Source organism: Bufo bufo, chromosome 6 (genome assembly GCF_905171765.1).
Source record: "Bufo bufo chromosome 6, aBufBuf1.1, whole genome shotgun sequence".
NCBI lineage: Eukaryota > Metazoa > Chordata > Amphibia > Anura > Bufonidae > Bufo > Bufo bufo.
This window is the reverse complement of record NC_053394.1, coordinates 123,348,007-123,368,241: the sequence shown is the minus strand read 5'-3', so window position 1 is coordinate 123,368,241 and position 20,235 is coordinate 123,348,007. Positions and strand designations below refer to the sequence as shown.

At 46.9% G+C, this 20,235-nt stretch overlaps 1 protein-coding gene across 3 annotated transcripts in view; it reads right to left on the bottom strand.

Annotated features, from left to right (window-relative positions):
• The window catches only part of LOC121006119 (WASH complex subunit 2A-like), a 131,883-nt gene that overhangs the window by 5,340 nt on the left and 106,308 nt on the right, over positions 1-20,235 (bottom strand). For 2 of the 3 annotated variants that reach the window (XM_040439047.1, XM_040439048.1), the window contains exons 25-28: positions 14,087-14,194; positions 11,511-11,573; positions 10,789-10,956; positions 5,252-5,848 (exon numbers count right to left, since the gene is read on the bottom strand). In XM_040439047.1, the coding sequence (XP_040294981.1) occupies positions 5,252-5,848; positions 10,789-10,956; positions 11,511-11,573; positions 14,087-14,194 (936 nt within the window). The remainder of the gene's footprint in view (positions 1-5,251; positions 5,849-10,788; positions 10,957-11,510; positions 11,574-14,086; positions 14,195-20,235) is intronic. The other variant, XM_040439049.1, reaches the window with a different exon arrangement.

Genomic DNA, 20,235 nt, shown 5'->3' with positions numbered 1-20,235 from the left:
AGGTGGCCGCCTTACGCAGCTTAGACGCAGAGGCACGATTGCGCCTTGCCCAGGAAACCTTCACCACCCTAGTGGCGGGAGCGGCATTTCGTGCCGGGGGAACCCTAACACGAGCGTGACAACAGCAGAGCGGATCCATCGCGCCACAGTGACCTTGGAGGCCGCCAGGCCCCTACGAGGTCCCTCAGGAACCACAAGGAGGAATCAGAACTGCGGACGTAAGCCGTAGCCGTGAGATACACTTCCAAGGCCCGGACGACAGCCAGGGAGTGTAGAGCGCGTTCCCTGGAGTTTGCCGGAGAAGGGCAAAAGGAGGGCAGGACAAGATCCTTGCTAAAGGTGGAAAGAAGAGACCACCTCGGGCAAAAAAAGGAGGGAACCGGACGGAACACAACCGTATCCTGGAGAAAAACTAGAAAGGGGCTTCTGGCGGGAAAGAGCGGCCAGCTCAGACACCCGTCTGATGGGAGATGTGGCCACAAGGAAGACCACTCTCCAGGTAAGAAAGGTCAGGGAGACCTCTCTCAGAGGTTCAAAGGGGGCCGTCTGCAGAGCACGCAGGACCAAATTGAGATCTCAAGGAGGCAAAAGTGGAACATACGGGAACCGAATGTGCCACCCTCTGAAGAAAAAACCTTCACAGGACCCATAAGAACAAGGGACCCTTGAAAAAGGACGGCAGCGCCGAAACCTGACCTTTCAGGGAACTCAGCGACAGTCCCATCTCAAGTCCGGACTGAAGAAAAGACAGCACCATCGGGATGGAAAAGCGAAGGGGAGGGAACCCCGAGTTCTCACAAAAAGTCATGAAGGCCTACAAGGTACGATAGTAATCCGGAAGGAAGCCGGCTTCCCCTGATCATGATTCTAACCACCGAATCAGAGAATCCCCTCTTCTTCAGGATGGCGGTTTCAACAGCCACGCCGTTAAACGAAGAGACCGTAGATTCCGGAGGAAGAGAGGACCCCGAGACAGTAGAACCTCCCTGTCGGGAAGAAGCCATGGGGCATCCGCCAGCATCCGAGAACCATGCGCGGTTAGGCCAATCTGGGGTGATGAGGACGGTCGGAATCCCATCCACCGCAATCTTGCGTAGACCCCTCGACAGAAGAGAAGCGGAAGGAAGACATAGAGGAGGCTGAAGACTTGCCACGGAGACACCAGCACGTCCACCCCATACGCCTTCGGACCTCGGGCGCGAGCCGGAGACCTGGGAGCTTGTTGTTGAACCTATGACGACATCAGATCCACATCCGGACGGCACCACCCGCCACGCACGTCATCGCAGACACCCGGATGCAGAGACCCTCGCCTGGCTTCACCTTGTTTTGACTTAGAAAGTCCGCAGCCCAGATGCCTATTCCCGGAAGGAATACTGCTGGCCACACCGGAACGTGTGACTCTGCCCACAGCAGAATTTTATTTATTTAATTTATTTTATTTTTTATTTTTTATATACTTCCCGCATCACTGTCCGGCTGCGGTCCCACCTTGATGGCTGAAGTAATTCACTCTCAGCTCAAGGATGTTGATAGGGAAAACGATTCCGTCGCCGACCAAACCCCCAGAATCGAGTGGGACCGGAGAACGCCGCCCCAGCCAGAGGCAGGCATCAGTGGTCCAGGAAAAGAACGGGAGTAACGATCTTCCCGCCGTCAGGTTCATAGGGAGCCCACAAAAAAAGAGCTTCCTGGACCTGTAGAAAAAAACAGAACGCGCCACCTGCAGATGTAAGCGTACAGACCACGAGAGGTCTCGTCCCAGAGGGAAAGATTTCCTGTCGCGGCGACAGAGTGTGAGAAAAAACTGGACATATGGTACGGCTTCGGAAGAGGCCACCACAAGACCGAGGACCCGCAGGTACCCCCGAAAGGAGAGACACAGGGAGCGCAGAAGGTGCGACACCGCTATTTGGATCCAGAAGACCTAGTAGTCTGAAAGAAAAAAATCTCTCGGTCAAGGCATCCAAAAATATCCCCTGAAGGAGAGCTTCAGGGACGGGAGAAGAAGGATCGTAGAAGTCGATCAACCATCCGAGCTGTTTCATTTGAACAGTGATCCGGACGCCAAGAAATGTCCTTGGTGCGAAGAAGAGCCATCAAAGGCGCTAGGATCATGGTACAGACCCTAGGGGCAGTCGCTAACCCGAAAGGGAGGGCGACAAAAATACATAGAGTCAGCCACCCATGGCAAGCGCAGGAATCGTTGTGAGATTCTGTGATCGGGCCATGCAGACAGGCGTCCTGGAAGTCTACGGACGCGAGGAATTACCCCGAAGAAGAGAAACAATAACGGAGCGGAGGGATACCAATTGAAACCTCCTTATCCGGAGGAAAAATTTTTTGAGCAGCTTCGGATCCAGGGTCGGACGCACCGACCCCTCCTTCCTTGGAACGATGAACAGGTCTGAAAAGAAACCCGTGCCCTGTTCCTCTGGAGAAACCGGGGTAATAATACCCCTGGTCCAGAAGGGAAGAAACTGCCATCCAGAGATCCGAGGTGGAACGGATCCCCCGGAACGGTGGATGTAAACTATCTTGTAACCCGACGTTACAATTCTTAGAGCCCAGGCGTTCCTGAACATGAGCCCTCCAAACCTGTGGAAGTAGCAGCGAGGTCGACTGCGTCCTTGGACACCATGACGGCTGGGGCTTGAAGGGGGGAGGTTCCTGCGGGAGTCCTGTAGCCCCCCAGCGGTGGGGCAGCGAAAGGACTGGTACTGGAACCGGAGGACCCGGTTCGAAAAGGACGTTAGGACGTAGGTGTGGAATGTAAGAGTTCTTGCCCCCAGATAGCGGTAGAGAAGAACTCGTCCAGCTGAGCCCTAAAAAACCTGGAACCCTCAAAAGGGAGGTTAGTAAGGGGACACTTTGAGAAGCGTCAGCGTCCCACACTATCAACCCAACCTCTCTGTGCAGAATGACCGAGTGGGCTGCAATGCGGGTTAAAGAGGGAATCAATGTCCATGGAAGCCTCGCAAAGGAATTTGGAAGACAGACACCTGGGGAACCAAATCCGGTGTGTCAGTAGATGCCTCATGTTCCGCCAGGTTCAGGTGGTGGCGCTGCAACCACACTTAGGGAGAACACTGACCTAACGTGCCTTTCGCCAGAGATAAATGGCTCTTGAGAGAGAATCGAGGCGCCTGTCCCGAACGTCCTGCAGAGAGGAGTCGGTAAGGACAGGGAAGGCCGTGATCCTGGAAACTGGGGGATCCACCCTAGGGGAGAAGACCAGCCCTCCACACTGCTCAGTCGTAAAAGGAGGATCCTGTCCCAGGTTCTGGGTATGACCGCGGAAATTCCTCATGGATAGGAAAAAATGCGGCAACCTATGGCTTCTTGGACAGAAAACAAAAAAAGGGGGGAACTCCCGCGTAGAGGAGAATCCCCTTGGAGATTACAGGTATCACGGACAGCCGCTACCAAGTCCGCCAAACGTGGGGAGCTTAGGCGGAGGGACCCGCCCATGACCTCGTCCGAGCCGGACAATCCCCCTTCAGACCTGCGCTCCTTAGGGGGGAGAGAGTCGTCTGAACACACCTCTAGACGAGGGGGGAAAAAACGGAGTCATCCAAGATGGATGCTACCGCTCACGCTGCCTCTTATTAGTCAGGCGACCTCAGCGGGAACCACTGCGGGGAGACGGAGTGGTAGGGGCCACTGGATTGGCAACTGCCATACGGTCCAAAAAGGACATGGCTGCCTTGGCGACTCAGGCCAAATCAGCGGCCGCGCAGGACCTGGCAGATGCCCAAGCGGGTACCGCCAGCTCTGCTGGGACAGAAATAAACATTTTTCCCACTTTTTTTTTTTTTAAAAAGGCTGAAAGTGGTTTGAACTCAGAAAGCCTGGACTGGGGCAACAGCCTTATCACTGAGATACCAGCTTGCCTTAGGAGCTGGGTTGGGCAGGAAGGAGATCCTGTCCAGGGCCAGGGCAGGAGGCACAAACACCAGTGGTCTAACAGGACCCCATTGGAGCCTGAGAAGGTGACTTGGCTTAGGCATGATAACAACTATGCAAGAATCTACAGTTGCAGTTAGTTAGAGAAAAGAAACCTTAAAAGTGTCTCCTGGGAATCGAACTAGAGATCGTTCACATCAGAAGCAAGGCATTTATACACACATACACAGCTAGACAGCTGTTCAGAGAAGCAGATTGAATAGGGTATCACTGAGATACCTGCTGTTCAGAGAGAAGCAGGGGAGCGGATAGGAGCGTGGGAACCTTTGTAGCAGACGGAGGAAGATGCCGGAGCGAAGCGCTAGGCTCCGCCCCCCGGCCGCGCTAGGCTCCGCCCCCGGCCGCGCTAGGCTCCGCCCCCCGGCCGCATCATAGAAGCGCGAAAAAATCGCGCGCTCCACTCCCTGTGATTCTGAAAACATGTCCCCGTGCTGAACACAGCAAAGCGGGGGTTAAGAAGGAAGCACGCCTGCCTGCAGTTGCAGCCCTTGTTCTGTCCAAGGTTAGCAGGCGCCGTCAGGGAAAAGTCATGCCTCATAAAGGGGGAGCAGAGAGTCCCAGCAGGGAGATTGGCCAGTATAGTGCCTCCATGCCCTAGAACCCCCGGACAGAGAACATCCTCAGTTCACCCAGGCGGCCCATAGACATAAGACAGGGAGGGGAGGGGAAGCAGAGCGATTGCCGTTATACTTATCTGCTCCTGCAGTCTTCTCCCTCCGTTCAGGACCAGCAGGGCTCACCTCTTCAGACGTCTGACTCCAGGAGTGCAGTGCTCTGGGAGGAGGGCAGCAGCAGGTGACCCAGGAGCTGGTGGGATGCCGGAGCTAACAGGTCGAGCCCGGTTCCACTTATCTTCTTGGGGGGAAATGGAGGCAGCCAGGCAACGTCCCAAAGACGGCGGCGGGCACTCCATGGGGGACCAGGAAGGCGCCATGCCGACCTGTGTCCCCATCTAGAATAAAAATAACAAAAAGGAGTAGAATCAGAGAGTGTCAACCTCCTTCACCAGACACTAAGCAAAGACTGAGTTCCTCCTGGTGGAGTCGGGGGGTATAGCCCGAGGAGGAGGAGCTCTTTCATTTGCATAGTGTCCCTCCTACTAATACCTCAAGCTATACCCATGGTCTGTGTCCCCCAATGGAAAAAAGCACGAGAAAAGAAAATTTCCCCAAAGGTGTCCATAACCTTTGATCTTCCTGATCCCAAAATGAGAGATCATGAAAGATTGTACTCAATCTGAAGGGTTTAAATGTCCAGACTTGCAAAAAAAACATACACCACTTACTTCAAACATGTCGCTGGCTGCGGAAGTCTCTTTTGGAACAACTGACTGAGTATCTACTTTCTTCGGAGGTTTCTGAAACCCAAAAAGATCATCTTCAGGTTCCTTGTCGATCAGAGAGGTGGGCTGGGGTGTCTTCTTAGCTTTGTCTTTTCTGGACTTAAATAAATCATCATCACTACCGTCACCACCAAACAGCACAGCTGAAGATTTCTTCCCCGGATCCAAGAAAGGCTTTTCTGAAAAGTCGCCACCTGGCGATTCTTCTTTCTGTTGTCTGGGTGCAACTGGCTTGGGTACTGAGTTATCTGCAAAGAGGTCGGACCCAAAGAAATCATTGACATCAGGAGTCAGAGGATTTACAGCGGCTTTTCGATGTGTTCTGGGCTGTATGTCGTTTTCGGAGAAGGATAACTTCATGGTAGAAATTTCCTCTCGATCTGTTCTCCAGTTTGACTCCGCTGGTCCAGTTTCAGGCTTTGCAGCTGATGTAGGGGATATTGGTGGCAACGCATCTTCATTGTCCCCGGAATCTTGGGATGCCACCTTCCTGCCTATTCGTGTAGGAGGTCTTCTTTTACCACCAACTTTCACACGAGTCTGATGAACACAAAGTCACAGCATGCTTAGGAAACTGGTAAAAAGCCCCTCGACATAAATAACCACACCTGGCCTCAAAGGTGCTGGATTATCAGATATTGCTGGATATGTGCTGGATTATCAGATATTCAGCTTTTTTTCATGTATGCCCATTTCCTGATGACTGCTCGAATTGCAAATCACCAACAAAAGCAGAAAGCTAGTCACATCCGACTTGGTAACGGTCAAGATCAAGTAAGGCTACTTTCACACTAGCATCATGGATCTGCAAAAACGCTTCCGTTACAATAATACAACCGCATGCATCCGTCATGAACGGATCCGGTTGTATTATGTCTTCTATAGCCATGACGGATCCGTCATGAACACCACTGAAAGTCAATGGGGGACAGATCCGTTTTCTATTGTGTCAGAGAAAACGGATCTGTTCTGACACACAATGTAAGGGTACTTTCACACTTGTGTTAAACTTTTCCGGTATTGAGTTCTGTCCTAGAGGCTCTATACCGGAAAATCTGATCAGTTTTATCCCCAGGCATTCTGAATGGAGAGCAATCCGTTCAGTATGCATCAGGATGTCTTCAGTTCAGTCACTGTACGTTTTTTGGACGGAGAAAATACTGCATCATGCTGCGGTATTTTCTCCGTCCAAAATTCCGGAACACTTGCCGGAATGCCGGCATTATTTTCCATTGAAATTTATTAATGCCGGATCCGGCCCCAAGTGTTCTGGAAAAACGGATCCAGTTTTGCGGTCTGCGCATGTGCAGACCTTTAAAAATGTGAAAAAGATAAATACCGGATCTGTTTTTTCCGGATGACAACCGGAGAGACGGATCCGGTATTGCAATGCATTTGTGAGACTACAAATGGTAGCCGTTTGCATACAGATTGCCGGATATGCCTGCCGGAATCCAACAACGCAAGTGTGAAAGTACCCTAAGTCAATGGGGACGGATCCGTTTTCTCTGCACCACATCGCGGACAGAAAAACGCTGCTTGCACGGTTATTCTGTCTGCGATGGGAGCGCAAAGAAACGGAAAGGAATAAATTTTAGTGCACTCCGTTTCGTTCAGTTCTGTCCCCATTGACAATGAACGGGGACAAAACTGAAGCGTTTTCTTCCGCTGTTTAAATCCCATGATAGATCTCAATAGCGGAACTGAAAACGCTAGTGTGAAAGTAGCCTAACCTGTACGTTTCTTATCTACAAAGATTAAGGGGGTTGTGCCAAGTTTTGAAGCTATTCCCTATCCACGGGATAGGGGTAACCAACCTCTGGGACCGCCACCGATCCCAAGAGCGGGGTTTCCATTTCCCAGGTATGATGAAGCCGCAGGTCAAGAATGTGCCCCGCCGCTCCATTCATTCTCTACGAGACTGCTGGAAAAAGAGCGCTGTACTCGGCTAGGCTGCAAGGATCTGAGGGAGTCTGACCAGGGATAAATTGTGATGGCGACTGGGTCAAAAAAATCTTTTGCCATCACCGTGCAACTTACAGGACTAAAAGAACCTGCTGCTTAAGTCCTGGTACCAGAGAGCTGTTTCGGCAGCACAAGGAGAACCTAATTCAAAATGACACATGTGGTTTTAATGTTATGACTGATCAGTGTTTATACTTTTCCACAAATCACTAATCATAATCAAAATAACAGATCACTGATCTCCAAAGGGAGTAAACTGCATATAGTTCTTGATGTAATAATGACAGTCTCAACAAAAAGTAGTTTTCGGCATTTAATTTGCCCTCTCTCTCCCCCAGTATGCCTTTAATGATGATCATATTTATTCATCAACAGGACTGTGGCAATATAGGAATCTCAATATACCGTATAACCACGTCTAATATGGCATATTGACGGTACATCTGAGGCTTCCATGAAGTACGCCACTTCCTTATTCAACATAACCCCAATGTACTTATTCTGAGTCATCTGACTCTTTATACTCTATCACCAATACAGGCGCCTTCTATTTAGGTGTACGTACTTATTACATACTATATATGTTTTTGTTATGTGTATTATACACCACTGTTGTATGCCATATCAAATTGTCCCCTGATAAACCATTGCCTAATGGGGAAAAGCGTTGGGACTTTCGAGTAGAGTACTCAACATTTCTGTAGATTTACTGTTCCCACCCAATACTTGTACTTATTGTGGTTTATACAGTAAATGTATTAGGGCTGAAACGATTACTCAGTTAATTGATTAACTCGACAAAAAAATCCTCGAAGCGAATCGATGATTCGTTTGTGCCATGTGACCACAGAGTGAGTGAAGAGCTTGCTATTACTCACGCTCCGTGGTCACCCGCCTGCTCGCACAACGCTGCTTTGGATCCTGACGTACACACATCAGGACATTTTAGTTCACTAGCGCTGCGGCTGGGCACTGATGGCTAGCAGGAGGACTGGGAGAACTGATGGCAGTGGGGGGAGCTGATGGCAGTGGGAGGGGAAGCAACTGATGACATGGGGGAGCTGGTGGCATTGGAGGGTGAGCTGAAAGTACTGGGGTGGGGGAGAGCTGACGGCGGCACTGGGGTGGGGGAGAGCTGACGGCGGCACTGGGGTGGGGGAGAGCTGGCGGCGGCACTGGGGTGGGGGAGAGCTGGCGGCCGCACTGGGGTGGGGGAGAGCTGGCGGCCGCACTGGGGTGGGGGAGAGCTGGCGGCCGCACTGGGGTGGGGGAGAGCTGGCGGCCGCACTGGGGTGGGGGAGAGCTGGCGGCCGCACTGGGGTGGGGGAGAGCTGGCGGCCGCACTGGGGTGGGGGAGAGCTGGCGGCCGCACTGGGGTGGGGGAGAGCTGGCGGCCGCACTGGGGTGGGGGAGAGCTGGCGGCCGCACTGGGGTGGGGGAGAGCTGGCGGCCGCACTGGGGGAGTGGAGCTGAAATCACTGGGGGAGTGGAGCTGAAATCACTGGGGGAGTGGATCTGAAATCACTGGGGGAGTGGAGCTGAAATCACTGGGGGAGTGGAGCTGAAATCACTGGGGGAGTGGAGCTGAAGGCACTGGGGTGGGAGAGAGCTGAAGGCACTGGGGGATAGTGGAGCTGATGGCACTGGGGGGGAACTGATGCACTTGGGATGATCGCACAGGGGGGAATGGAGTGTGTTGGGGACTGATGGCAGGGGGTCTGAGTTTTTATAAAGGAAAATTCATTTTTTCTTATTCGATTAATCGTAAAAATAATCGGTAGAATACTCGATTACTAAAATAATCGTTTACTGCAGCCCTGCAGTAGATTTATCCACTATCTGGGGTCATCTACTCTTTTTGTTGAGATTGTCATAATTACATCAAGAACTATATGCATTTTTCTCCCTTTGAAGATCAGTGATCTGTAGTTTTATACTTTTTCAACCAATCGGAATTATTGCATAAATTCATGTTAGTTAATAAAAGAAGAAGAATCTGTTTAAATAGTCCTGAGATCTCCTAATAATTTGTGTCTACAGGACTACTCCTAGCGTTATTTCCCCTACATCTATCCTGTACTTCATGTTTACTATATGGAAAGAAGGAAGGACCAGACTACTATGGAGACACATCTCTCTGCATAGGAGCTGTAAACACAAAGATTTTTGAAGGGCTCCTGTCACGTTGAACATGCTAGCAGATAGAGCAGGATTTGCTAAGTAGATTAATACACGGTTTAGTTTGAAAAAAAGAGTCAGTAGAATTTTTAACCTATTCATTTAAATATCTAAACATTGTAGGCTTAGGAGTCTAGTGGGTGGTCTTACCCATGGACTGACAGCTATGGACTCTCTGAACCCACAATGACCAGGCAATGAACTTGTGTCCCAAAACTATAGATTGATCAGCTCAGCTCCTCCTGCTCTAGAACATGCTGCCTGCACATCAGGCTACGTCTACACGACGACATTTTGCTGCACTAATGTCGCGCGACAATTTTTATAATGGCAGTCTATGGTGTCGCACTGCAACAGTCGAGATGGATTTTTCTGCGACTGTTGCGTTGCAGTCGCAGCATGTTGCAGTGCGACACCATAGACTGCCATTATAAAAATTGTCGCGCGACATTAGTGCAACAAAATGTTGCGCTACAAATGTTGCAGTGTAGTTGTGCCCTATTTGCCGTGCGACAATAGGTCGTCGTGTAGACGTAGCCTTACATAGATGTTCAATATGACAGGTTCCCTTTAAGGCTATTTGCACAGTTGCCTCTTTTTTTTTTAGTACCAATTGAAGCAATTAAAGAAATATTTGCAGAGGTCAACAATGCAAACTCCTCCCTGGTGAAGTGTCTGTTTCCCCCGGTAGGACGCATTCTGGAAAGTGTCGCCTTTACACTGGGTAGTGTAGGGTAAGGCCTCAAGCACACCTGGATGATGTCCATGTTGCATCAGTTTTTTTTAGTTTACAGACTATTGACTTCAATGGGTCTGTATTTTGCAGCCAAGTATACGTACTGTATGTGGAACAGACATACGGATGTGGAGATCCTGCCGATCACCAGTGTGCTTTCCTCATTTGTATATCCCTTCCGCAAAAGAAAGAACATGTCCTATTCTTGGCTGCCAAATGCGGTCCACACCCATTGAAGTCAACGGGTCTGCCAAAAAATGGATGCCACACGGACGTCATCCGTATTTTGCGTATCCGCGTTTTGAGGATCACAAAATGCATACGGTCGTGTGCATTAGGCCTAAAATTTGGTTTTCTATTGTTCTAAAGGAGCTCATCCAAGGCGATACCATAATATGCCTTACATCTGACTAGTGTTTAGATTTTTCCGGATGCTGGTCATTAACCGGATACACCCGGCAACTTACCTGCAATAACCAGAATTATTTTCTCCAAAGATTATTATTCAGATAGTGGCAAATATTGCCACTATCCCCCATCTATCGTACAATAGGTCTACTAGACTATATGTGAACCATAAGTCTATATGTAAGTGACTTACCTTATTCGCATTATGAAGAGTATCAACTTGTGCAGGGGTCTCAAAGCTTGTGCCACCCAAATTTTTTGAAGCCAAGTTGTCCTCTGGTGCTGATGTTTGCGCTCTTGCTCCTGACAGCTTTGGAACAGCCCCAGGTAACAATGCGGCTGGGTTAATAAGCAAATTTTCCTGAAAACAGAATGTATACAGTTTTTTACGCACTTGTTACCAAGTCCTAGTAATCCCGTGTGTAAGTAGTAAGCTCATGTAGTAGTAATCATAGACATAGGAAGGAGAAAAAGCCGCATGCACGACACACAGGAAAGGCCAGCCCAGTTCCAAGCACCTCTAGTGGGAGAAAAAGTAAGGTCAGACAACCAGGAGAGAGTTCAATGAGAGAAACTTGCAGCGTGTCAGTGTGAGGTCCTGCATTACAATGGTTTATAATGCTGTGTGTCCCTGTGAGACCTGGAATCTATTGTATTACACTGACAGCATGATATCAGTATAATTCAATAGCTTCCAGGACTCTCAGGGTCGGTCTTCTAAATCATTAGAAGGCTTTGCGAGCAGAGGTCAAAACGGGACTTCACACTGACACACGCTGTGAGTTTCTCGCACTGAACTCACTTTTCTGTGTCTGGCCTAAAACTGGAAGAAATGTAGGCTTCAAAGGCAGAATGAAATCATTGGAAAAAATCTCAAGGAAGAAGAAAAAAAGAATGGTAATGTTCAATAGTTACTTGGAGTTTTCCAATCCGAGAGGAAGGACTTTTGGTTTTAATTGGTGCTGGGTCAGTCGTTTTCTGTACAATATGGATTTAAACCAAAAAAGGAAGAAAATAAAACATCAAAATCAATAAGGTACTGAAAAACAATAATATGGATATATGCTAAGGGTCCATTCACACAGCCGTGTGTGTTTTGCGGATCCACAAAACACGGACAGCGGCAATGTGCGTTCCGCATTTTGCGGACCGCACACTGCCGGCAGTAATAGAATATGCCTATTCTTGTCTGCTATTGCGGACAAGAATAGGACATGTTCTATTTTTTTCAGGGTCGTGCGTCCCCATAGAAATGAATGGGTCCGCAATGCCGTTCCGCAAAATGCGGAATGGAATTGCGGATGTGTGAATGGAGCCTAATTCATAGACATCTTCACAAAAGGTACCAATTCTCCAAGCAAGAGATCCAGCAAAAGTAGGAAGTCTTTAAAGGGGTTTTCGAAGGCGGAAAAAAAATTATACCCAAAGGAAACAGAATGCTGTAAAAATGAAAATAAATAAAGAAAATTAATACATACCGATCCCCTGCCGCTCATATTCCCCAGGCCCCTGCTGGTCTCCACTTCTGATCCGCCTCTGCCAGCGATCGGCTGTGCAGGCATTTCCTGAGAGTCGAGAGGCACCAGCAGGGGCTGAGAAAGCTTTGAAAACGTGTGGCAGGGGATCAATGAGTGATTTTGAGGAATTCTGAGGAATTTTTAACCAATGGATATTACCCAGCCAATCCTTTTAAGACAATGCTCCCTGGGAAAAATATGCAAAATATCTCTCCTCTAGAAGGATGACAACTGTGTAAGGTTACCTTTAATTATAAAGATTATTTGTTATTTCCAGCGTCTGACAGACCCTATTGACTTACAACAGGGTTACTTACGTTCTGTCACACAGCGCTATTCTTCTAACTAGGCCTAAGGTCTATACATCTTCCTGGATGTAGCCGGGCGGCATGGGACATGGGTAACATAGCAGAGTTACTTCTCTTATGACTATGTAAAATGTTTAAAGAGAACCTGTCACCGTGAAACGTAATGCAATCTGCAGCAGGTTATAGAGCACGAGGAGCAGATCGGTAATAGTTTTGTGGGGAAAGAATCAATAAAACTTGTGATTTATTCATTTAAAGGGAACCTGTCACCGGGATTTTGGGTATAGAGCTGAGGACATGGGCTGCTAGATGGCTGCTAGCACATCCGCAATACCCAGTCCCCATAGCTCTGTGTGCTTTTATTGTGTCAAAAAACGATTTTATAGATATGTAAATGAACCTTAGATGAGTCCTGTCTCCTCCATGCTTCAAAGATGAGTCCAGCGTTCTCTGACTCTGATCCCAGCCACGCCCACTGTGAAGGAGCCCAGCACCGCCCCGCATCCTCCTTGCAGTGTCGGCATAGTGTTCCTTCCCTGTACTGGCATCAGCCTCATCTCAGCTTTGTGACATCAGGGAGCATGGAGGAGATTCGGAGGATGCGGGGCAGTGCTGGGCTCCTTCACAGTGGGCGTGGCTGGGCTCCTTCACAGTGGGCGTGGCTGGGCTCCTTCACAGTGGGCGTGGCTGGGCTCCTTCACAGTGGGCGTGGCTGGGCTCCGGAAACGTTAGTAGCCTCATTTACACATATATATAATAGTTTTTTTGACACAATAAAAGCACACAGAGCTATGGGGACTGGATATTGCAGATGTGCTAGTGGCGATCTAGCAGCCCATGTCCTCAGCTCTATACCCACAATCCAGGTGACAGGTTCCCTTTAAAACTCTCCTCTTTGCATTCTTAAAGGCGTTGTCTCACTTCAGCAAGTGGCATTTATCATGTTTTGGAAGTCAATACAAGGCACTTACTAATGTATTGTGATTGTCCATATTGCCTCCTTTGCTGGCTTGATTTGTCATTCCATCACATTATACACTGCTCGTATCCAGGGGTTACGACCACCGCTGCAGTGCAGATACAAGGTGCGCATGCGTGCTTATCTGCGATCCCATGGTCCTGGCCACCAGAGAGGCCTGTGCTTTTTCCTATTTTGTAGAAGCATGACCCCCACCACTGTTGGACTGCAGGGTGGTCATAAACATGGAAAATGAGCATTGTATAATGCGATGAATCAAACCAGCAAAGGAAGCAATATGGATAATAATAACAATACATTAGTAAGTACCTATTAATATTTGCAATGTATTTCCATTTAAAGAGAATCTGTCACCAGGAAAGTCACAGTTAAACCTTGTAGGACTAGCTCAGGCAAATGTCACTTCGTGTAAAGCAAGGAGAGAGGACTATGCAGGAGGAAGGGCTGGCAGAAGAAGCTGGAGGAGCAACGGTGCACAGAATGTCTTGGGCCCACCCACAGTGCACCTAACTGCTCATTTGCATTTGAATCAAAAGTATTTGATAAAAAGATACTTTTTCTCCAGAATGAAACAATGGATCGTTATGTGAAATATACCATTACATTCAGCTGAGCCAGCAATGTGCCTGGTTTAACAGTGAATTCCCTGGTGACGCACTCCCTTTAAATTCATATTGAGATACCAACCTCCGTCTCTTCAGTCTTTGTCACCTCATTAGCTCCCAATGGTCTGCCGGATTCCTTAGAAGTTTCCTTGCTCTCTTTTTTTATAACAATTTTCTTCTCTTGAACCCTCTATAGTAGGAAAATCACATGCCAGGTCACCAATGATATACTGTACATGTCCAATATTTAAAGAGGACCTGTCACCTCTCCTGACATGTCTGTTTGAATAGCTTCATGCATTTCCCATGTAATAAGAGTAGATGCTCCAGAATTGTTGTCTCTATGTTGTCCCATTCCTCTATTATTTCTACTAGAAGTTATGAATGAATTGCTAGCAGTCTGCAGTAAGGGTACAGAGGAGTGGTAACCAGTTGGGGGGGGGTGTACCTGCACAGTCTGAAAATGGCAGCACTGATTGGATAGAGTCAGACTGTGCAGGTACACGCCCCCAACTGGTTACCTCCCCTCTATACCCTTACTGAAGGCTAATAGCAATTCAGTCATAACTTCTAGTAGAAATGATAAAGGAATGGGACAACAAGGGACATAAGAATAGATGCTCCAGACTTGTTATTACATGGGGAATGCATGAAGCTATTAAAACAGACATGCCAGGAGCGGTGAAAGGTCCTCTAAGCTAAACTCTAACTACCCACATAACCCGCTTGCAGAATATGCCAACAAAGTAATGGGTAAGACTGGTCGTCCGAATCCTGCTCTTGGGGAGGTACAGCCTTTAGAATGACCATAACTTTCTAGTCTGAAGGATTAACTAACCCTTTGTACAACTTTATTTAAAACCATTCTAAATGCTCTAGAGTTAATATTTGTAAGATATTTTTTATTACCACTTTACAGACAAAATAGGCAACCGAAGTTCAAGGTGTCGATAGCGCTTTGCAGTGTAGAGATGGGGCCGCTGTGAGCGCTGTACTGGCAGGGGCACACATCGCTGCTTTCTTTGCTAAGCTGAAGCCTGGCATAGCAAATCAGTGCAGCGTCTCCTGGATGTGCTATGCAGAGCTTTTAGATGAGCAGGGCGGGCACAGGCAGAAGAAGCCATGTGTGCTCCTGCCAGTACAATGCCCATTAAGGCTCCTATGCCCGCAGTACAGTGGAATCCGTACACCGCATAGATCAGAGGTGTACGGATTCCAAAGCACTATGAACTCCCTCAACTCTGGGGTGCCAATTTTATCTGTAAAACTGTAAAAATAAAAAAAAATATGTATTACAAAAATCAATTGTTAGAATAGTTTTAATTAAAATTGTACATAAAGGTTAGTTACCCTTAAAATCAGTATAAAAAACAGAAAATCTATGCTTTGCTGATCTAATCACATATGGTAAAATACAGAAATATTCAAAGAAAAACAGACAGTAAGACCGGCTGAACAGCGTGAATCATTTGGGTAATATAATAGAAATGAAAGAAAACTGGGCACAGGTTCTCACGCCAGTAGCTAAGGTTCTACTGGTACAAAGCAGCCCCCAGAGATTAGATAACTGCCAATCAAGTGAACCCCCCTTCCCCCCAGATAATCACAACCTGATGCTGCCATTAACCTCTAATATCACGTGTTTTGGAGATTAAAGGGATTGTCCAAGATGATGTACCGAGGCTTATTTCCTTGGGTCAAGTTTCTTCTCCATATAGGACCGGTCTCTTTAAGGAGATCCAGCACTCTACCTAAGCTGCATTCAAAGCGTCACACTTAGCCAGCCAGAATACTACTCCGTACCGACGAGCGGCATGCACCCCGAAACAGCTGTTTACAGATGGATATTCGGCTTGGTTATCTTCCCTTGTCAAATCCCAAGGCTTGTTAAAAAGTCAGATTTGGACTCCCAGGGAGCCACTTCCACAAGGTGGTGTTATCAAGATGGTTCTCTTCCAGTGGGATGCAATATAAAAGCTATTCCAGTCACCTGAATTTCTAAGCTGTGATCCTAATACCTAGTAATAATGGTCCCATATAATATTTAAATCTAACCTAATGACAAGAAATTTAAGATTACACTTACCAGTAATCACTTTTCCATAAGCCCATGACAGCACCCTTGAGAGACCGCCTCCATCCAGGACAGGAAACAGGAACTTTCGTGGAGAGCTCATAAGGAGGAGCATGGCCCCAAGACCACCAGTTAATCGCAAGAACTTGTCCTAGACCACACTCTTACACATATTTTTTTTTTTTTTTATATATATATATTTTTTTTTTTGTAAACGATTTTATTTATTTTTTTGTATATATGATTTTTATATATATATATTTTTTTCCATATATATCTATATATTTTTTTTTTTTGGTATTAATTCTATATAGGGTGGGAATAAACCCGGGTGCTGTCATGGGCTTATGGAAAAGTGATTACCGGTAAGTGTAATCTTAAATTTCCCTTACGCCCATGACAGCACCCTTGAGAGACGAATAGAATAGAAACCCCTTTATTTTTTAGGGTGGGACTACTGCCTGGAGGACTTTTCTACCGAAGGCTAGTTGTTCTCTAGTGCCTAGGTCTAATCTGTAGTGGCGAAAGAAGGTGCCCGGCGACTGCCATGTGGCTGCTCTACAGATCTGTTCTAAGGTAGTGTCGGCCCTTTCTGCCCAAGTGGTGGAAACTGATCTTGTGGAATGAGCACCAAAACCCCCCGGGGGAGCCTTTCCAGTTGAAGAATAGGCCAAATTAATAGCTCTCACGATCCATCTGGAAAGGATTTTAGTAGAAGCTGGGAGACCCTTATTTTTCCCACTAAATTGAATGAAAAGTTTTGAGGTTTTCCTCCACTGACTAGTAACCTCCAGATAATGGGATAGACATCTTTTTACATCTAAACAATGGAGTTTTTCCTCTTTTTCATTTCTCGGATCTTGACACAGGGAAGGAAGGATAATATCCTGTGTTCTGTGAAACATAGAAACCACTTTCGGTAAGAAGGAAGGGTCTGGTTTAATGAGTACCCTATCATCTAGGATGTTAGTGTAAGGTGGTGAAGTAGAAAAAGCCGAAATCTCACCAACCCTCCTTGCTGAGGTAATTGCTACAAGAAAAGCTGTTTTGAAGGACAAGATTTTTATGGGTAACTCTTTAAGTGGCTCAAAGGGAGGCTCCGTGAGGCTAGTGAGGACCAAGTTGAGGTCCCAGGGGGGAACTGAAGGTCCAGATATAGGTCTAAGCCTGCTGATGGCTTTAAAAAATCTTCGGACCCACGGGTGGTTGGCGATGGGAGAATCAAAGAATGCACTCAAAGCGGATACCTGTACCTTAAGAGTACTTGGCCTCAAATTCTTTTCATGACCGGCTTGCAGAAAATCGAAAACCTTACACATAAGAGGAGGATTTAAAGGATTCACCGGATCTTTGGCAAACTTTTGGAAGGTGTTCCAAATTCTGAGATAAATGGAAGATGTGATATCCTTTCTGCAGGATAGTAAAGTGGAAACTACTTTCTTGGAGAGTCCTCTACTTTCTAGGATTTCCCCCTCAAGAGTTATCCTGTTAAGTGTAACTGCCTCACACTCGGATGGTTGACCGGTCCTTGGGACAGAAGGTCTTGCCTCTCCGGGAGAATCCAAGGGTCTGTCAAGGATAGCTTCCTCAACCAAGTGAACCAGGTTCTTCTGGGCCAGAATGGAGCATTTAAGATCACTGTCGTTCTTTCTTGTCTCAACTTCTGTAGGAATCTTGGAAGAAGTCTTAACGGAGGAAAGGCGTAGAGGAGCTGGTTCGGCCAGTGAAGGGAGAAGGCATCTATCCCTGTTGGTGAATCTCTCGCGCTGAGGGAAAAGAAAAGATGACACTTTCTGTTTTCTCTGGTAGCAAATAAGTCCAGATGAGGGCGACCCCAAAGTTGAATTATTTGATCGAAGACCATTTGATTCAAACACCATTCCCCCTGGTCTAGTGTATTTCTGCTTAAGAAATCTGCCACCTTGTTTTCTGTACCTTTTAGATGTACTGCCATAAGGGATGGAACAGAGGGAAATATAAGGGAAAAGATATCCGTTGTTAACTGCATAAGATTTTCTGATCTGGTTCATCCTTGCTTGTTTAAGTAGGAGACAACTGTGGCGTTGTCCGAAAAAACTTTTATAGCTTTTCCCTGAAGTAGAGGAAGAAATTCTTTTAAGGCGAGAAAAACCGCTCTCAGTTCCCTCATATTTTGGGAGTCTAGACTCTGCTCTCTCTCCCAAACACCTTGCCTTAAGTACCCTAGGCAACAGGCTTCCCAACCGGAAGGACTTGCGTCGGTGGTAAGGGTAACAAAATTTTGTTGGATCCAAGGGAGCCCCTGGGACAGGTTTACGGGATTCAGCCACCAGCGAAGAGACTGGATCACTTGGGGGGTGAGTGTGAGGGGTGTGTCTAATGGGCGTAGGGTACCCTGCCATTCCTTCAGAATTTGCCACTGTAGGGGTCTGGAGTGAAGATGGCTCCAACTGACCGCTGGTATAGTGGAAGTCATTCTGCCCAAGACCGCCATTGCTTGTCTGATAGTAGGGTTTTTTGTAGATATCAGGGACTGAACTTGTTGTATTAATCTCTGAATCTTGTCTTGGGGTAGGATACAAAGTAGTTTCTTTGAGTCCAGCATCATTCCTAGGAAGACACGAACTTGGGAAGGTATTAGATGTGATTTTTCCCAGTTTATTTGCCAGCCGAGGTCTTCTAGGATCTGCACTACTTTTTTGAGGTGTATTTCGAGAAGGGATTCTGACTCTGCTACCACCAGGAGATCGTCTAGGTAAGGAATCACTAGAATGTCTCTTTCTCTTATATGAGCCATGACTTCTGCCATGACTTTCGTGAAAAGCCTGGGAGCTTGAGAAATCCCAAAGGGAAGGGCTGTATATTGTAGGTGCTGAATGTGACTTCCTATTGAAACAGCGACTCTGAGGAATTTTTGACAGTCTGCCTGAATAGGGATGTGATAGTACGCATCTCTTATATCTATCGTAGCCATGAAACAGCCTCCGAAAAGATGTTTTAAAACTGATTGGATGGATTCCATTCTGAATTTTTTGTAGGAGAGATACTGATTTAGATCTTTTAGATTTATGATTGTTCTGAATGTTCCATCCGGTTTGGGAACCAGAAAAAGGGAAGAGTAGAAACCCCTGCCTCTCTCCGCCTCTGGCACCGGAATTAGAACATTTTTTTGAAGTAAGGATGCAATCTCCTGTTGTAAAGCTAGATTTTTGCCTGAATTTCCTAGAAAATTTGTAATTTTGAATCTGTCCGGTAGGTGAGAGACAAACTCTAGACAAAACCCTTCTCTTATTACGCTTAAAATCCAGGGGCTTGAGGAGATTTTTTCCCAAGCGTAAGGGAAGAGAGAAAGTCTGCCACCCACGGGAGAGAGACCGTCATTGCTGTGATGGTTTAGAGGTTGAGGAGGATTGGGAACTAAAGAGGAAACCCTTACTTTTCCTATTCTTGTTGTCTGCTCTGAAATCTTTCCTCTGGCCCCTAAAAAAATCTTTCTTGTTTTTGCGAAAAAAACGCTGTTTTTTCAGGGGTCTGGAGACAGGGAATCCTTTTTTATTGTCCGAGGCTTTATCCAAAAGGTCGTCCAAGACGGACCCAAAAAGATAATCGCCCTGACAAGGAATTGCACAAAGTTTATTTTTTGATCCAGTGTCTCCCGACCATCCTTTTAGCCAAATAGCTCGTCTGGCTGAATTAGAAAGTGCAGCTGACCTAGCATTTAATTTTAAAGCATCTGCCGAGGCATCAGAAATGAAGTCTACTGCTTTAAGTAGAGTGGGAAAAACGGCTAACAATTGATCTCTCGGGGTTTTATTCTGAATGTGGGATTCTAATTCTTCCAGCCATAATTTCAGAGACCTAGCAGTGGATGTGGCGGCAATATTTGGTTTGAACGCTTGAGCTGAGGTCTCCCAAACTTTTTTAAGGTAAACCTCTGCTCGTTTATCCATAGGGTCTTTAAGAGTACCCAAGTCCTCAAACGGTAGAGCCGATTTTTTTGAGATTTTTGCAACCGGTGCATCCAACTTAGGAGGCCTGTCCCAATTTACTGAGTCTGCCTCATCAAAAGGATATTTCCTTTTCACATTTTTAGGGACAAAAATTTTTTTATCGGGTTTTTGCCATTCCCTCTGTATCAAGAATTTTATATTCTCGTTTACGGGAAAAACTCTAGATTT